The sequence below is a fragment of the Herpailurus yagouaroundi genome, unplaced genomic scaffold, assembly GCF_014898765.1.
Source record: "Herpailurus yagouaroundi ecotype Mexico unplaced genomic scaffold, PumYag 77, whole genome shotgun sequence".
Lineage (NCBI taxonomy): Eukaryota > Metazoa > Chordata > Mammalia > Carnivora > Felidae > Herpailurus > Herpailurus yagouaroundi.
Window position 1 is genome coordinate 92,676,488 of NW_024412388.1, and position 17,807 is coordinate 92,694,294.

The 17,807-nt window shown below is 38.8% G+C and overlaps 1 protein-coding gene across 2 annotated transcripts in view; it reads right to left on the minus strand.

Moving 5' to 3' along the window:
- The window catches only part of VAV3 (vav guanine nucleotide exchange factor 3), a 271,460-nt gene that overhangs the window by 181,675 nt on the left and 71,978 nt on the right, over positions 1 to 17,807 (minus strand). Inside the window, exons 2-5 of one of the 2 annotated variants that reach the window (XM_040471158.1) lie at positions 13,103 to 13,161; positions 10,803 to 10,868; positions 4,061 to 4,169; positions 1,737 to 1,829 (exon numbers count right to left, since the gene is read on the minus strand). In XM_040471158.1, the coding sequence (XP_040327092.1) occupies positions 1,737 to 1,829; positions 4,061 to 4,169; positions 10,803 to 10,868; positions 13,103 to 13,161 (327 nt within the window). The other variant, XM_040471159.1, reaches the window with a different exon arrangement.

Sequence of the window (17,807 nt, forward strand, 5' to 3'; positions counted from 1 at the left end):
TTTTTTTTTTTTTTTTTTTTTTTTTTTTTTTTTTTAATTTTTTTTCAACGTTTATTTTTGGGACAGAGAGAGACAGAGCATGAACGGGGGAGGGGCAGAGAGAGAGGGAGACACAGAATCAGTAACAGGCTCCAGGCTCTGAGCCATCAGCCCAGAGCCCGACGCGGGGCTCGAACTCACGGACCGCGAGATCGTGACCTGAAGTCGGACGCTTAACCAACTGCGCCACCCAGGCGCCCCTACACTGATCATTCTATATCTCTAGTCCTCACTTCCTCCCCACCAAGTTTACACTGCATAAACCATCATGAGAATCACTTCCCTTACCCTTCCTTCTTCCAGCATGCTTTTCTGGAAGAACAAATCTAGCTTGTTAAATCTAGCTTGCCATATATGTTGTGCCTGTACCTAAGAAGTTAAATATGAACTAGATCAATAGTCTAATTTTCAATTGAGCCTGTGACAATGCATAATCCTACATTTCCCTAGTCCATTTATTCCCCCTCTCTCCTAAACAACTCTGCAAAACCTTCAACTCTTTTCCTAAACATCCAGAACTATCTCCTTATTCTCATTTTCTTAACCTCTAAATGTAGAACTTGCCAGAGGTGGCCTCAAATCTCTCCTTCATCAACATTCATTCCCTAGGTGAATTCATCCAGTACCACTGACCTTATAAGCCATTGTGTAATGATAATGGCCCCATCTATTTGTCAACCTCTCCCCTTAATGCCAGCCTCATGTATCTAACTCCCTCCTCAACACAGCCCCTTGGAAGCTAATAGACATTGCAAATGTAGAATGTCCCAACAGACTCGTGATTCCCAGACCTGTCCTCCTCAGCTCAGTAACCATCTTTACTACTCACACAACAACTATTCATGCTATAAGCCTAGCGTTCTTGATTGCTCCCTTTCCCATATATCCTTCACCTAATTTATCATCTAATCTGCTCAGCTCTACTTTCAAAATGTATTCAGAATCTGACCATTCCCTACCAGCTCTACAAATACTGCCATGTTCTGTCAATCTGATTATTGCAATATCCTTCTAACTTTTCTCCCAAAAAGTCAGAATATGCTGTGAAGAAACTTACATTAGATCATGTCACTTCTACTCACACACTCCAGCTTTGAGCGAGGTGTTCTCTGTGCCCCCCAACGCGATGCGGTAGCTCACCAGCTCTTTGCTCTCCCTGCTTCTCTTCACTCACGCTGCTTCAGACACCTGGACTACTGCTACTCCTTGAAACACACTGAACACTGTCTCATCTGAGGGCCTTTCTCCCAGGAACCATCATCTCTGGGATGTTGGCATGGCTTGCTCCCTCAATTTCCTCAGCTGTCTGCTAAAATGTGATCTTACTAAAGAGGCCTTCCATTACTGCTTTACATAAAATAATACCAGCCCACCCACATCACTCTCTGTCCTCTTTCCCTGACTGGTTTTTCTTCAGAGAATTTATCACCGCCTGGCCCACTTACTTGCTTAAATTATAAACCCTCCTATGAGACAGAAAGTGTCATGAGAACAAGAGTTTTGTTGTGTCTATTGCTATATACTCAGTGCCTAGCACAGTGCCACTCAGATACTAAGAAATCAGTTAACTAGTTGTGGAATAAGTAAGTCTGCTTGTTTTACTGAAAATTAGAAAGCATACAGAAGACACACTGAGTCTCATATATTAACTATAAAATGCACTATTTGGACATCAAAAATAATACCTGATAACTTACTTTTTCTATTGACTCCAACGTTTCTGTGTATTTTTCTTCTGTCTGCTTAATTTCTGCTAGGCAGCAACTTCGTATGTCATTTTCTGGACATTTCTGCAATTAGAGTTATCAAAAAAAGTATTTAATCAAACACATGTATTAAATAATCTCTCTGGTAGTACATAGAAAGAACTCAAAACTACTGATTTTCTTAAGCTTTCCATTTTAATAAAACACAACCAAAAGATCTATTTATGGCATTTAAGAAGTATCTGTTCTTAAAATTTTGAACAATGTAAATGAAAAAGGTTTAAATAATTAAAAATAAACTTCTGAGGATACACCCTCTTTATACTGAAAAAAATCTCTTTCATTATAAATGTTATTCATTCTGGAAACATCACCCATGGTGTCATCTAGTGTTCTTAACGTACAGCGTACTTTACAAGTGCTGTAGAAATACTTGCAAAATATCAAAAGGTCATTTGATAAATAAAAATCTTAAAATACTTTTTGTGAAGAATTAACATTCTCGTGTTTGGCTCTTCCACTAGGTGTTAAGACTGGAGGTAGCAGAGCATAATATTAAGATGGAAGGTGTGGGCCTCAGGTAGAACTGGGCTCAAGTACCAGTTTTTCTGTAATTCGCTGGTTCTTGTGAATAAGTTACCTATTTTCTCCATGTCTCAGTCTTCTCCTCCACAAAACAGTGAGAACTACAGTTCCAACCCTAAGGAGCTGTAAATGAGCTATCCTGGTAGAGCACCTATAGCACACTGAGACGTACACAAGAAGGGCCCCATGCATTTAAATTATCACTGCTGTGAACCCTGCCCCATGGAAACAACCCAGCGCTGTCAGCTGAATGAAGACTGTCCTTGGGAGACACACTCAAGACTTTGCTGGTACCCCGAGCAGATGATAATTATATTAGGAGATACAGATGATACCCTGTCACCTAAAAATAGTCAAAATACTGCCACAGGCAGCCTGTCAGCTCACACAGTGGGTTAAAGCTCATTCACTACCAAATACAGGCCAGGTAACTTGTTTCCATCCCACAGAAGCTACTCTCCCTATCTGGGGCACTGGACAACCCACCAGCCTTTTATTAAAGCCAAGACTACAAAGAGAGCTGAGGAAATTCATCACAGCACTAAAAAATCCCATACTACCACCTAGCTGATGAGGAAAGGGTTTTGTATAAAAAAAAGATTAATAACGGGGTGCCTTGGTGGCTCAGTCAGTTAAGCGTCTGACTTCGGCTCAGGTCATGATCTCGTGGTTCGTGGGTTTGAGCCCCACATCAGGCTCTGTGCTAACAGCTCAGAGCCTGGAACCTGCTTTGGACTCTGTGTCTCCCTCTCTCTCTGCTCCTCCCCTGTTCATGCTCTGTCTCTCTCTCTCTCAAAAATAAATAAACATTAAAAAAATTTTTTAAAGATTAATAAAAGCCTACACGACTGACCATTTTTTTTGTTTCAAATTAGAGATGAGAAAATAATTCAGAGTAATTCTTTCTGAATGTTTTAGATATTTTTGTGGTAGATTAACCTCTGTGCGTGCATACTGACTATGACAATATCTGAAACTAAATTTATAAAACAGTAAAAATACTAGGAAACCTATAATGAAACAAAAGTAAAAAATACTTCTCATCAACCCCCGAACAAATATGAAGAAATATTCTTTAACATATATTTTATGCTACATCAAATTTAAAGAAGATTAAACTGCTTTGTAAGAGAAGATTTCCTTTCATGATAAGAAGAATCCTTTCACAATTCCCTGAAATTATGTTCTTTAAATTTTTTTTTTCAACGTTTATTTATTTTTGGGACAGAGAGAGACAGAGCATGAACGGGGGAGGGGCAGAGAGAGAGGGAGACACAGAATCTGAAACAGGCTCCAGGCTCTGAGCCGTCGGCCCAGAGCCCGACGCGGGGCTCGAACTCACGGAGTGCGAGATCGTGACCTGGCTGAAGTCGGATGCTTAACCGACTGCGCCACCCAGGCGCCCCCCCTGAAATTATGTTCTACTGCCACTTTGGCACTATTAGGCTGGGTGGCATTTCTCTCTCAGACTTTCCTTCCTGACAAGTAGAATTCAAGGACTAGACCAGAGATTCCCTCTGGTTGTTGTGAACTATAAAATGCTGGGTGTATGTGTCTCCAAATGCAGTAAATCATGATTATGTAGTTAAAAGCTAGCAAAGGTAAAAAGAAAACAAAAGCCTGTTCTAGCAGAAGTTACACAAATATTTATATTAATTAGTCTTACAAGGAATCACTTTCCTAATAAAATACTCAAAGTAACTTTAACAAGAAGGCAAGTGAGATCCTACGGCTTGATGTGCTTCCTCTGCCTTCATTAAGTCCTCATAGACTTCTCCACCTTCGTCTTCCCCATAAACACAGTCGTAGAGACCTTCTTCATCTTCCACATGGGTTTCACTACAACAAAGGGTAGGATACTCAGGTCATTTTCTCTTATGCAGTAAATGCAACAGCTACATAGAGCCTAGTAGAAAACCCAGAGAGGAAATAAAACATAATTCATGGGAAGAGTCAAAAGGCTTTACGTTACGGCTCTTTCCCTCCTAATGAGAACAATGCCAAACAACAGAATCCACCCAGGATGGCAGTGACAGCTAACATTCACTGGGTATTTACCATGTACAAGCACATAAATGATCACTCTGCACACATGACTTCATGTAGCTGGCCCAAGCCCAGTATTCACTATCTGTGCTATCAGGCATTACTATTTGATCCCTTATAGAGATAAGGAAGCTGAGAGAACTGAGGGTTATTTAACTTGCCCGTGGAAACACAGCTTGTCCATGGCAGATCCAGATTTAAAACTTAGTCTTACATTCTAAATGTTTTCATTACTCTATCATATGGCCCACATTTTTCCTATTTCAAGGCCTGAGGTTGATCATATATATTAAGGGGTACAACATGGGGAACACAGGGGGTGCTGGGGACAATCTCATAGTTTATAAATAGTCTTTTAAAAGCATCAGTTTCAGAACGCCTAGGTGGTTCAGTCGGTTAAGCAACTAACTCTTGATTTCGGCTCAGGTCACGATCTGACGGTACTTGAGATCAAGCCCCGTGTTGGGCTCTGCACTGTCAGCGCAGAGCCTGCTTGGGATTCTCTCTCTCTACCCCTCTCCCACTTGTTCTCTTCCCCCTTCCAAAGTAAGTAAACTTAAAAAAAAATAAGAAGAAAAGCATCAGTTTCTGCAGGGTTATTATTGCCAGTATCTAATGCAGTGGTTTTCCAACCACACTCCATCCGGTCTACTCAGAGAGTATGTACAAGTCCCTGAGTCATCCAGATCCTACCATTATCTGTTTTATTTGCCTGTTTTCTATGTAAAAAAAAAAAATGGTTCCAAGGCCACAAGGCATTTGAAATCAGCTGATCTCCTGATAGTTGAAAAACATCCCTATTTTTAAAGCTTCCGTGGCACTTACACAGTAACTGACTGATGTATCTTTCCTAAATCCTTCATATGATATTGTAAACCCATTCACTCAAAGTAGAAATAGCTGGTTGCACCTATCACATGTTTTATTACTACTCCAGTTTTTCCTTTCAGTTCAAGACTTCTATATATAGCTTCTATTCACTAATAATCCCAAAGAATTGAGATTAATACATTTAGACATGTTAGAAAGAAGCATTAACCTTTCTCTGAAAAAAAAAAAAATCAACTCCTTCAATACTGCCAGCCCTTAGCACCTATCTTGGGCCTGTGCAGATAGAACAGTATAAAATTTATATGTACAAAAATAAGAACACTGTAACTGTAAATGTCACTCTACGACTTGGGAGCATTTTTCAAAATAGGTTCAATCACAAGGTTGTCTATGTTGTCATGAAGGATTATTTGGAAGCATTTGATAGGAATGAACTGTTTCAAACATTCAGAAGAAAGAAAGGCGCCTTAAGGGAGACTTATCTGGTAGTAACAAATATGTCAGAGAAGTCTGCTCTCAGAAAAATTTGTTCTAGAGTTAGCGGTCTACCCAACCATTCACTCCACAGACATTTTCTAAGAACCTACTGAGGTCCAGACTCTTCAGTGCTAAGAATATAGATCAAGAAGATCTGAGGACTCTCCCATAGTCTAGTGTAGGTAACAGCATGTGAACACATAATTCTAGAAGTACAACAGAGCAGATGAATGCAGAATGTAGGAGTAAAAAGGGACAAAGTAGAACAAAAAGGGAAAGACTAACTCTGACTAAAGAAGTTCGGGAAGGCTTCACAACAGATATTACATCTGAACAGGATCTTGAATGTATTTATTTATTTAATAGGTATTTGCTAAATAAATACTACCATGTTCCAGGAGATATGGTTGTACACTAGGCAGACACAGTTTCTGCCCTCAGAGGTGACACATACTCAGTGAGGAGAAGGACATTCCAGAAAAGGACACCAACATGTACAAAGGCAAAAGCTATGAAGAGCCTGGCAACATCATGAGTGGCATCTCATTCAGGTAAGTGAATGTGACCCCCAAAGGGACGACTAAAACCAACCTGAGAAAGGCAGTACACCCTGTAACCTCAACCTTACCTGGGCATTTGGGATACAAGAGGAGGTACAAGAGGAAGCTCTATACAGCAGTAGAGTGGAGGGAGCAAGAAGATAATAAGCCCCGAAATGAAACCCTGTGGGTAAGAGATAGCGAGAGCCATAACTAGAGTGAGTAAAGGCATATGCGGAGAGAGAGAAAGAGACTGCATCAGGTGCAGTCAACCAGACTTGGTGACCAAAGAGTCAGAATTAGAGAGAGGGGGGAAAGGAGTGGAGGATGCCACTTAGCTTCCTACTTTGTAAAATTGGGCAGATGGCAAGTCACAGATAACAGGGGAGAGTTCAACCGGTCTGAACACTTTCTATAATGCAAAGGATAGGAAGGTTTGAGGAATCTATGAGGGAGCTAGGAAATGAAGGAAGAGGCTCTGCATCAAAGAGAACCTGTTCAACAAGAAGATAGGCTGTGAAATCCATTTCTCTGTTACTCCTAATCCCAGCTCTGCTGCCTTTGACCACCTCCCGCCCCCCCCCCCCCCAAAAAAAACACCTCATCTTGCTTAAGTGTTGCTTTTGACTTTTTCCAGTGAGGGTAGAGGCACATACTGTATGAATACACACAGATTTTTCTTTAATAATTGTAGGAGATAGGACACCTAAAGCACAAGCAACAAGATCTAAAAATAAACAAGCGGGACTGCATCAAACTAGAAAGCTTCTGCACAGCAAAAGAAACCATCAACAAACTGAAAAGACAACCTATGGAGTAGGACAAAAATATTTACAAACCATCTATCTGATAAGCAACCCATACAACTCAAGAACAACAACAAAATAACCCAATTAAAAAATAGGCAAAGGATAGGACTAGACATTTCTCCAAAGAAGATATATGAAGGGCCAACAGGTACGTGAAAAGATGCTCAACATCACTAGACATTAAGAAAATGCAACTTAAAACCACAACGTGATACCATCTCATGCCTGTTAGAATGGCCATCACCAAAAGACAAGAGATAAATGCTGGCATGGATATGCAGAAAAGAAACCCTCATGCCCTGTTGGTGGGACTGTAAATTGGTGCAGTCACTGTGGAAAACGGTATGGAAGTTCTTCAAAAAATTAAAAATAGAAATACAATATGATCCAGCAATTCCACTTCTGGGATATATCCAAAGGAAACAAAAACACTAGCTCATAATGGTATCTGCACCTTCATGTGCAGCATTATTTAGAATAACTAAGATATGGGAACAACCTAAGTGTCCACTGATTGATGAATGGATTAGGAAGCTGTGGTGTGTGTGTGTGTGTGTACATATATATACACACACACATATATATGTATATGTATATACATAAATTTGTATATATGTACATATATCATCCACATATATATACATATACACACATATATAAGTATATATATAAATCTGTATATATATGTGTATATATATATATATATGTATACACACACATATATACATACACACACTGTAATATTCAGCATAAAAAATGAGGAAATTCTACCATTTAAAGTAACATGGATGGACCATGAGGGAATTATGCTGAATGAAATAAGTAAGACAGAGAAAGCCAAACACTGTGTGATCTCACTCCTGTGTGGAATCCAAAACAAAAACAAAAACAAAAACAAAAACAAACCAAAACAAAAAAAAACAAAAAAACCTGTCATAGAAAAAGAGAGGAGATCAGACTTGGTGGGGATCAGAAGTGGAAGCGGGGGTGAGGGACATTGGAGGAAAGTGATTAAAAGGTATAAAGTTCCAGCAATAAGGTAAATAAGTACTAGGGATGGAATGTTCGACATGATGACTTCAGCTAACACTGCTGCATGGTATACAGAAAAGTTGTTAGGAGAGTAAACCTTAAGAGTTCTCATCACAAGGACAATTTTTTTTTTACCTTTTTTCTTTCAATTGTGTCTATGTAAGTTGATAGGTGTTAGCTGACCCTACTGTGGCAATCATTTCATGATATATGTAAATAAAACTATATACTGTACTCCTTAAACTTACACAAGGATGTAGTTCAATTATTTCTCAATAAAACTGGAGAACAATTTTTAAAGAATCGTAGGAGTGACACACATGCATGTGTGTGCATGCAAATGCACCCACACACACTCTCAAGATTGGGCTAGAATGGTTTGGGGTTTTTTTACATTCTATCCCATACTAAGGGAGCTTTTCCTGCTAACAGTCTGGTCAAGAATTCCTGACCTGTATAAAATGAAGCTGGGGGGAGTGGGAAAGGACACCTGTGATTCTTCCAGTGGTCAACAATTCTACAATAATCTATGTTACTTCTCCCATGTCCAGGCCATTTATATATGGGCGAGAGTGACACCCTGATCATCAAGGTAGAAAAAGCAAAGACACTGTGCGGCCTAGCCACCTCACACCTCCATTCCAACCTGTGTCTGTTTCTCTCCACGTGAGAAGAGAATGATTCCCACTGCAGTGGAGAGTAGGATTCCCACTGCAGTGTTTGTTCCAGGGGCTTCCCTTGGGGTGACTCACCCCCAAAAGTCAGAGTTAAGGATATGAGCCATAGAGATCTTAACAAAGCTAAGACTGAAAATCAAGGTGTCATAGCAAACTCAAAAGCAAGCACCTGCAGGAATAACCATATTTAGACCTTCTACCACCAGATGGAAAGTTGAAGCAGGCTGCATCTCACAGAACATGAGCTGCTATCTCAGAGCAGCTGGATCAGGAGCCCAGGTTTCTCCAAACTTAGCTAGGGATGCACCCTCACAGGGTTTATCCTGACATCCACAGAAAAAGATGGGGAAAAGCTAGGAAAATTAGTAGCTGTAAGCAACAATTGGCAGGGCTCAAAAAAGAACATCATAATAGCTCTAGAAATAATATAATCTTCCTAACATTTCAGAGGATTTGGTTATAATACCAGTAACCTTACAGTCACTTTATGAAGACTGTAGCCAATTCAATGAGATGATCAGCATCAATCTTGCTCAAGATCCGTGAGTTCTTAGAGGTGTTAACAAGAGATAAGAAACTATCCTTAACTCACATTTAAAATATAAGACTTCAAGGCCCATGCAAGTGAAACCTATTCTGGGAAGAGCATCTCAGCAGCCATCCCAGAGTCTCCTGTCAGCACTGTCCTCTGCTCTTCTACAGGAAGTTCCCAGATGGGCAATTCAAGGTGCTTCCTGGGGTCACTGCCATGAGGAAGAGCCTCAGCTCTGGAGTAAGAAGTGTTTGAGTTCAAATCCAAATGCTAAAATTTACTAGCTATGACCTTCAACAAGTTTCTTAGCTTTCACAATTCAGTTTTCTCCTTCACAAATTGGGATACTAGGAACAACCTCATTGTGTGTGTATACCACAAAATAATGCATGTAACATGGTTATGAGCTCTCAATAAGCTCTTATTTATACAACTAAACAGCTCGGGCCTGAAGCATAATGCTGAAACAGTAGATGCTTAATGCAATTCTGCTTAGTCATTCAGAACACAAATATTTATCGAGGACCTACTATTCACCAGATGCTATGTAAAGTTCTAGGACGACAGCCAAGAACAAGGTTAAGTCCCTGATCTCACCAAGTTGACCTTCGAACGAGGACGTGGACAACAAATGAAGCAAACAAAGATGGTCTCAGGCAGTAGTGATTGCCTTAAAACCATATAGCTAGGTAAAGGGCCCACAGCAATTTCAGATGCAGTTGTCAGGAAGGCCTCTCTCTGGAGAGACATCCGAGCAAAAATGGGAAAGGTGACGGGTCAGCCATAAGGGCAGAAGGAGCAAGTGCAAAGGTCCTACAGCAAGAACAAGGTTGGAGTGCTAGTGTATTAGGATGGATGAATGGATGAATTTCCACAGAACCTGAATCCCTCCTGGAGCATAATATATTTCTTATTATAATTCTTTGCAAACAAGCCTGGTCTTTGTCATTAGTTCCTTGAGGGGTGGGGATCATGTCTTATATTTATTTGTAATCTGCACAAGTCACTCAATCAGCAGAAGATAATCAGGTGCAAAGGCCTTTGCCTTTCCTGACTATTAAATAATGAAACCCAAAAGGATTCTCTGTGCAGAACAAACACCATCTAATGAAACTCCCTAAATAACTCCAGCCCACACTAATCTCGCCCTTCCTTGAACAGACAAAGGCACGCACTATCTGCCCTACAATTCTAGTAGATCCTGTTTCTTTGTCCTTGTTCCTTAATTGTCCACCCCAGTTTTACCCACCACCTCTAGTACGCCTTTGAGAAACTTCCAAATTCGACTTCATTGCAGTCTGTTTTCTTTACTTGTCTTAAGGACTGGCACGGTGTCGGGCACGCCATAGGAACTACAAAGTACGTTCTCTCGTGAAGCTTTCCATCACTAGTTTGAGGTGAATTCTTACACGTCTTAATCATTAAGCCACTTTTCCACTTCTGAAAGCTATTTTAACATCCATCGTTAAAATCCACCAAGAATGCAAAAACTGGCAGTGGTTTAATTTTGCTGAAGATGCCCAACATACTCTATTAAATCAGGAAGGCCTTTGTAAATGTCTTCATCATTAACACTTTCTTCTGTTGGGAAGGGCCTAGGAGAGAGGGAGAAGGGAGAAAAGGGTGAAATTATCAACAGCTAGGCTAGGCATTTACTTCTCACTAAATGCATGAGCTCAGCTGCCACCAAAGTGGTCAGGTCAGTCACCATGTGTAACACAACATCCTGGGGGTCTCCCAAAGTGCCTGTCCCGTGGCTGCCCAGGGAATCCCCCAGGGAGGCTGTGACACCTGCTACCCCAAATTATCTGGAGCAATTACCAGTGGTCATCGCAGTCACGTGAGCAGCTGTGGACATGCTAAGGTGCCCATCTGATGTGCCACACACCACTTACCTGCAGGCTCACCACAATGCGGCCACTGCAGCTCCCCAGTTCAGAGAACAGGCAGCCACCCAAGTGCCCCTGTGTTCAGCACCATCTCTTTTCACCTATGGAATCTGATCTGACTGACAGATAGTTTGGTAACAGTCATCTTCACGTGACTCAGCTCACCAAATATAGAGAAAAATTATTAGAAGACCAACATATCATGCCCTCAATATATGATTGATTCTTGCAGACTTCTCTACTTGGACAAGATATTTATGTTGTGTATTTTATTTTCATTTACTGGACAAAGGAGGAAACCCAGACCTTACGAAGAGTAGGATGTTTTCTTTGTCCCCTATTAAAAGAAAAGCACTTTCGTTTATCCCCTAATTCCTAGCCATTGACTTTTTTTTGCCTACTGTACTATGAGCTTTTACATAACACCCACATAATGCCTGAGTGCATGTCTAACACAGGCATAATTATACTATCATGCCAAAAGTTTTACTTTCTTTACATGCAGCCAGCATGTCACATTTCACAAAAATAAGAGGATCCAACAAAATAATAAATGAGCACTAAGTGATAACTATATTTAATATACTGAAAAGCAGATTTTCACACTGCCTTATGGATTAATTGAATACTTAAGACATTTAAAGAAGCTACATTTTTCAAGTAAATTAAAATGTGAGAAATGCTAAAGTTTCAAAATACTTTTTTTTTAAATAAATTCCGGCACATTTGATTATGCTCTTATATGAAGTTCACTGCAGAAAATTTGAAAATATAGATAAGAATAATTAAGAAGGAAAGAAAAACCTTCTAATATATATGCTTTCAGAATCAAATATGCATAAATACATCAAAATAGAATCAGGCTATTGATTTCAAAATCTGTTTACATATAATGACATAAAATAAATATTAAGATGGAAAGATGAATCATGTAGAGCAAATTGCAAGGTGTTGAACATGTACCCAGCCTAGAGATTACTTCTGTAGGAAGCTGCCAAAGTCACAGCCCATTTCCAAAAAAGGGTACGCAGGGTATCCTCCCTGAGGTCATTAGGCTTTGTATCCAGGGAAGGGGCTGCCTAGTTACTGCTGATCAGTCCTGTAAAATGTGCTTATATCCTCTTCTTAAAACCTGAATGTGAGTTGGACACAGAAAAATAGAAGCAACAGAGGGAGAGAGACAGCATCACAGAGCCCCATAAAGGCTGGAGACTAAGGTATGGACCTCTGAGAAAACAAGGTAAAAAAATGAGATCCATTCCATTTCTATGTGGCCTAGCTGTGTAGCTACTGAAACTTTCTATCATTAATGTTACTAAAAATACGATTTTCTGACTGATATAACTTGAGAATGTAGTAAACAGAAAAAGTCCAACATGATATACACATCTACATTTATTTCCATGCTTACTGACTGCATAATACTCCATTGCACAGAGATGGCACAATTAATTTAACCTATTTCCAACTTTTTCACTTAGTACCAATCCTCAACACATATCCTTGTACACATATGATTTTATATTTGTCTGATTTACTTTTTGAATTCCTGAAAGTTGTGAGTCATGGTTATGGACTATAGGAAATAAATGTACTACAACATCTTTTAAGTATGTATTTACTTGAGCATTTGTGTTTGTTTTGATGAATCGTATGTAATGAAATGAAATGTTGGAGGAAATTAAGAAAACAAAGAACCCTACCAGTAACAGTCAGTAGTGAATTGACAATGATGTTTAGCCAATGTATCTTATTCAACTCTATAAATAAGTTCTTACTTGCTCAATTGATTTCAAATGTGTAGTAGGCACTGAAATACCAGGCACTGTGTGTGCATGAATGAGATATGGTCCCTGTATGCAAAGTCCTTTACAAATAGTAACCATTCAGTAAATAATCATTACATTCATTGAGCAAATGAACACTTGAATCAAGCTTACCTGATTCCTGTGGCCAACGCTATAGGTGTGCGAGAAAGTCGTGACAGTGTTTCTATAACCTGAGAAAAAAAGGAAAGCGTTAATTAGACATGTACTTCGGGAAAGATAAGAATTTTTTTCAAAGATAATCTTACAATCTAAGATTAACAATGGCAGCAGAAATGTAAATTTGCAGATACCAACAAAAGTACAGAATGGGAAGAGCGGTTTCTGAAAATTATAAACTCCTGGGTTATAATCTGGTCCCTTCTTTAACTGTTACTCTAAGCAGATTGTTAAGCATCTGGTTTACAGTTTCCTTATCATTAAAGCAAGAAGTTAGATGAGGTAATACTAAAGGTCTTCTATCTCCACTTCTACAGAATCTGAAAGATCTTGTAAAGTTGTTCTGTCCAAGTACAGTAGCCACTGGCCACACGGACAAGCTATTTAAATGTTTCTTAGTTGTGCTAGCCACATTTCAAGTGCCCAGTAGCCAAACCTGGCTAGTGGCTACTGTATTGCAATACACAGTCATCAAACATTTGCATCATCACAGAGAGTTCTACTGGAAAGCACTGCTATACAGCCAAGTGGTTTAGAGTGCGGGCTCTTGAGCTAGTTCAAACGAGTTCAAATCCTGGCTTTACATTTCATTAGCCAAAAACCTCCAGCAAACTGCCTAACTACCCTGGGCTTCAGTTTTATCATCTGGATACTGCCTATAATCATAGTTAGGTAATTAATAATCATTAGGTTACTGTAAGAATTAAGAAGATAATACATGAAAACTGTTTAAATGATAGCTATTCTTTATAATTGCTAACTTTAAGAAAATTATTCTGAGTATTTTCAGAAAGAGTTTCCTAACCCCTTGACTATCTATCTATCTATCTATCTATCTATCTATCTATCTATCTATCTTAATGATTACTTATGAAGACCTTGGTACCTATGCCTAAATGTGCCCTGCTATAGTTTTAGAACCTAGCGATTTTACCCTTCCTTGCCACTTTTACACCTAAGATTATCTTGCTCAAAGAGTTAGTGATGAACCCAAAGAGCTAAAATGTATTTTTCTCATGAAACCTATTTCTATGATAACAGATATAATTTGTGCTCTCAAAACTAAACAAAATTTAAAGAGGTTCTTCTGTAAGTCCTATTCAAAATGAGGGGTGCGGAAGGCAAAAATCTCTCTCTGAGCTGAGTTCATCTTCTAATTCCTCAGTTCAAATACCAAGACCTACTAGCAATGTCTCAGTACGCCACAGAAGTCTCTTAAAGAGTATTAGCCACACGTGTACCTATCTCTTGCCTACTTCAGGAAGAAGTACACTGCTGAAGTTATAAACAGATAGCTCTGGAGCAAGAGAATCTGGTTGAGCCCTGGCTCACAGATTTTAGCTAAGCTCACCTTTCCTAAGCTCTATAAAATGTGGGTTAGGACAACTAACTACCAGCCTCCCCATGGAGTTACTGAAAAGATTAAGTGAGATAATGCCCATCAAATGATTAACCCAGTAAAGGTGAACTTTTATTATATAAAATTATCATTATAGACAAATAAAGTTTAATTGAAAGACTATGCTATTTCTTCCTGGTTTAACTTTTTTGAACATCTGATATGAAAGCAAGACACAATCAGGTATCAATTAATTCCCCATAATAAAGATAAAGGAATCTTCAGTGAATCTGTAAATTCAGAAGATCATGAATGAACAAATAAGTTTATCAAAATAAGCTAACTCAAAAATAACCATTTGCTAAAATTCCAAAATTATGCATTACTGAGAAATATCTAGCTTTTGGAAGATTCTGGAATAATCTAAGTAGTAGACACATGAATTAATAGTACTGTCAAATTTTAGCATCAACCTTATCCTGATGCACACCGTTTTAAACCTGTGGTGTGAAATCTGCTATCTGAAATTCTATTTTACGCTATGGTCCCAGCATTGCCATTACTCAGAAGAAAAACAGCAATAGCATTAGTATTAGGTATTTTACGTGATATATTTCACCACTGCTATTTTACATTATAATATAAATATATTTTACTCTTTGAGATATTTTCTAAAATAACTATAATGTATCTAAAGGTAAGAATGTATTTTGTGTTCCTTTTCCCACCATTGGTACTATTCACAACCATCCCCATCCAAGACCGTTGAGTTTTGTGTACAATTGTCCACAAGGGGGAGCCAAAAGACAGTCTATCACTTTAGTCCTGTATTACATGTTTATAAAGTACAAACATTTCTGAAAATCACCAAGATGAAATCAACTCCTATTATTTACTTAAAAATATTACTTATTACCATTCAGTAATAGAAAAATAAAGATACAAATTCAGTGGACAGGAAGGATGGAAGAATAATACATAGCATGTCTTAAAGTAAATCTCTCAGGACCATCTCTCAGTTTTGTGTCTATCTGATCGTACATCAAGTCCATCCATTAATTCTAAGTTTAGCCAAAGCAAATAAGTCTGTTTAGTCAATGCAGTGTTTTTAGAACAGTGTGTATTCTATAAAGGTGGAGCATATCCGGATTTGGAATAGACAAGTATAAAAATTAATGCCAGATTCTCCTGACATTAGAAACATTCATTCAAGAATATTTACAAAAGAAAATATCCCCAAGGGCAGCAAGACTATTTTCCCTGAAATTTATTGATTTATAAATTGTTACCTCAACATAATATGAAATTACAGACATGAACTCACAAAGGGGTAACTAGTCAGAACATTTGCAAGCTAATAGGACAACCACCATGTTATCCCTTGTTTGTTAAGAAGAGCAGCATTTTTAAGGAAAGTAAAATATTTCCAGATAATATAAGTAACAGTTACTGTGGGAGGAAGGTGGAAGAGGTAAGAAGGGCTTCTATATGCTTGCTTTAGAAGGTGGGATTAGATCCCAAAATCTATGAAAGATCATTTATAAAGTTTAAAAAGGAAGATACCCGGGTCAAAACTGCATTTTTAGAAGATCATTCAGCACAGTGAAGGATAAACAGGGGTAGAAGGACATGGGATACCGACCAGGGGTCCAGAGACCCGGGGGGGGGGGGGTTCAATCATCTAGTTGAGAAATGAGAAGTCTACACCAGCAGCAGTTGAGATAGAGAAGAGGTGGAAATCTGAGATTTAAGAAGAGTGGCTGCTGTATTGTGGAGGCAAAGTGAAGAACTCAGGACAACCTGGATAAACCTTTAAAGTATAGAGGTGGCCAGCTCCAAAGCCATCTACTGGGATGCTCCTGAGCAGGACACTTATTCTGTGTCTCTCCTCATGCTGACCATGAACATCCTGAATTCAGATAGGCCATTCCCTCTACCACAGTCTTCTCTGACATCTCCCACTCCAGTCTGGGTCCTTCGTGTTCCCGTAGGACACAACTCTGCCCTTTACCTATCACCTTTGCTGTTTAAAACATCTGAAAAGGACTCATGTTTATTTTGTCAAACTGAAATAACACAGTAACACACAGAAGTTGTCCCCCCACTCCCACCATACACACACCTCTGCTTAAAGGGCACCAAAGCTAAAAATCTGGTGTGACTCCTGCACTATTCTGTTCCCTTTTCTTCATGATTATTATTTTAGGTAATATGTTTCTATTATACAGACTTTTCTACAACCTGAGTTTGTCATTTAATAATATATCCCAGACAGCTGTGTCAACACATACAGATCTACCTCATTCACCTTAATGCTGTACAACATTACAGCATACGAGTGTAACAATGATTTGACCATTCTGCTGCCAATGAGCTTTCTCAACATTTGCCTATTAGAACAATGGTGGCATTACCATCCTTGCCAATTATCTTTTCAATTGTGTGCAGGTATTTCTAGAGGAAAGATTCTTAGACAAGATGAGGTTGTCAAAAGTATAACCATTGCTCTTCAAAAACTTTTTATGCATTTATACACTGCTGAAGCATATATTAAGATAACAAGGCACTCTAATGACCTATTTACTGTCTCTCCATTCAACAATGAACAACACCTCAAGGTAAGGGAACTCAAACTGCTTCTTCACTGTTCCACTCTTACCACCTAGCTCACAGCCAGGGTCATAACAACCACTTAACACAAAAATATTTGTTGCTCAAACAAATGAATGACTAATACTTACCTTGCAAAATTGTTGCGAGGATTGGGGATAATATGTGTAAAAATATGTAAAGAGCTTAGCCTGGCACAAGCAGGGAATGAATGAATAATTGAAGAAGGAGCCCATTATGAAAATTAAATATTAAATATGAAAAAGAATTGCCTCTCTCCTCAAGTCTAGAGGCAGTATATACAGTGGCAACCCCTTCCCATCAAATTTCTCCCCTTAATGGTGATTTTAATTTAGTTTGAGCTCTTTACTTTTACCATCCCCATTAGTAAGTTTAAAAGCCATAAAAGTTTTCAATAAGAACTGTAAACTAATAAAGCTACCAATTTTAACTATTCTCTTCATGAGACCTTCAAGAAAATTCTTACTTTCTGCTTATCCAGCATATTCATGCTGTTGATAATGTAGTTTGTAATTAAAAGAAGTCATCCATGCAAAAGCAGTATGTTACAGTTACTTCTAAGTTCCTGAGTTAAGGAAGCCATGGCCATAGACAATAACCACAGACAGCCATAGGAACCAACACACACATCTGCCAAAAAGTGCTAGTTAATTGTGGATTTATCTACTTGAGTTCTCTACCTTGAAGTTT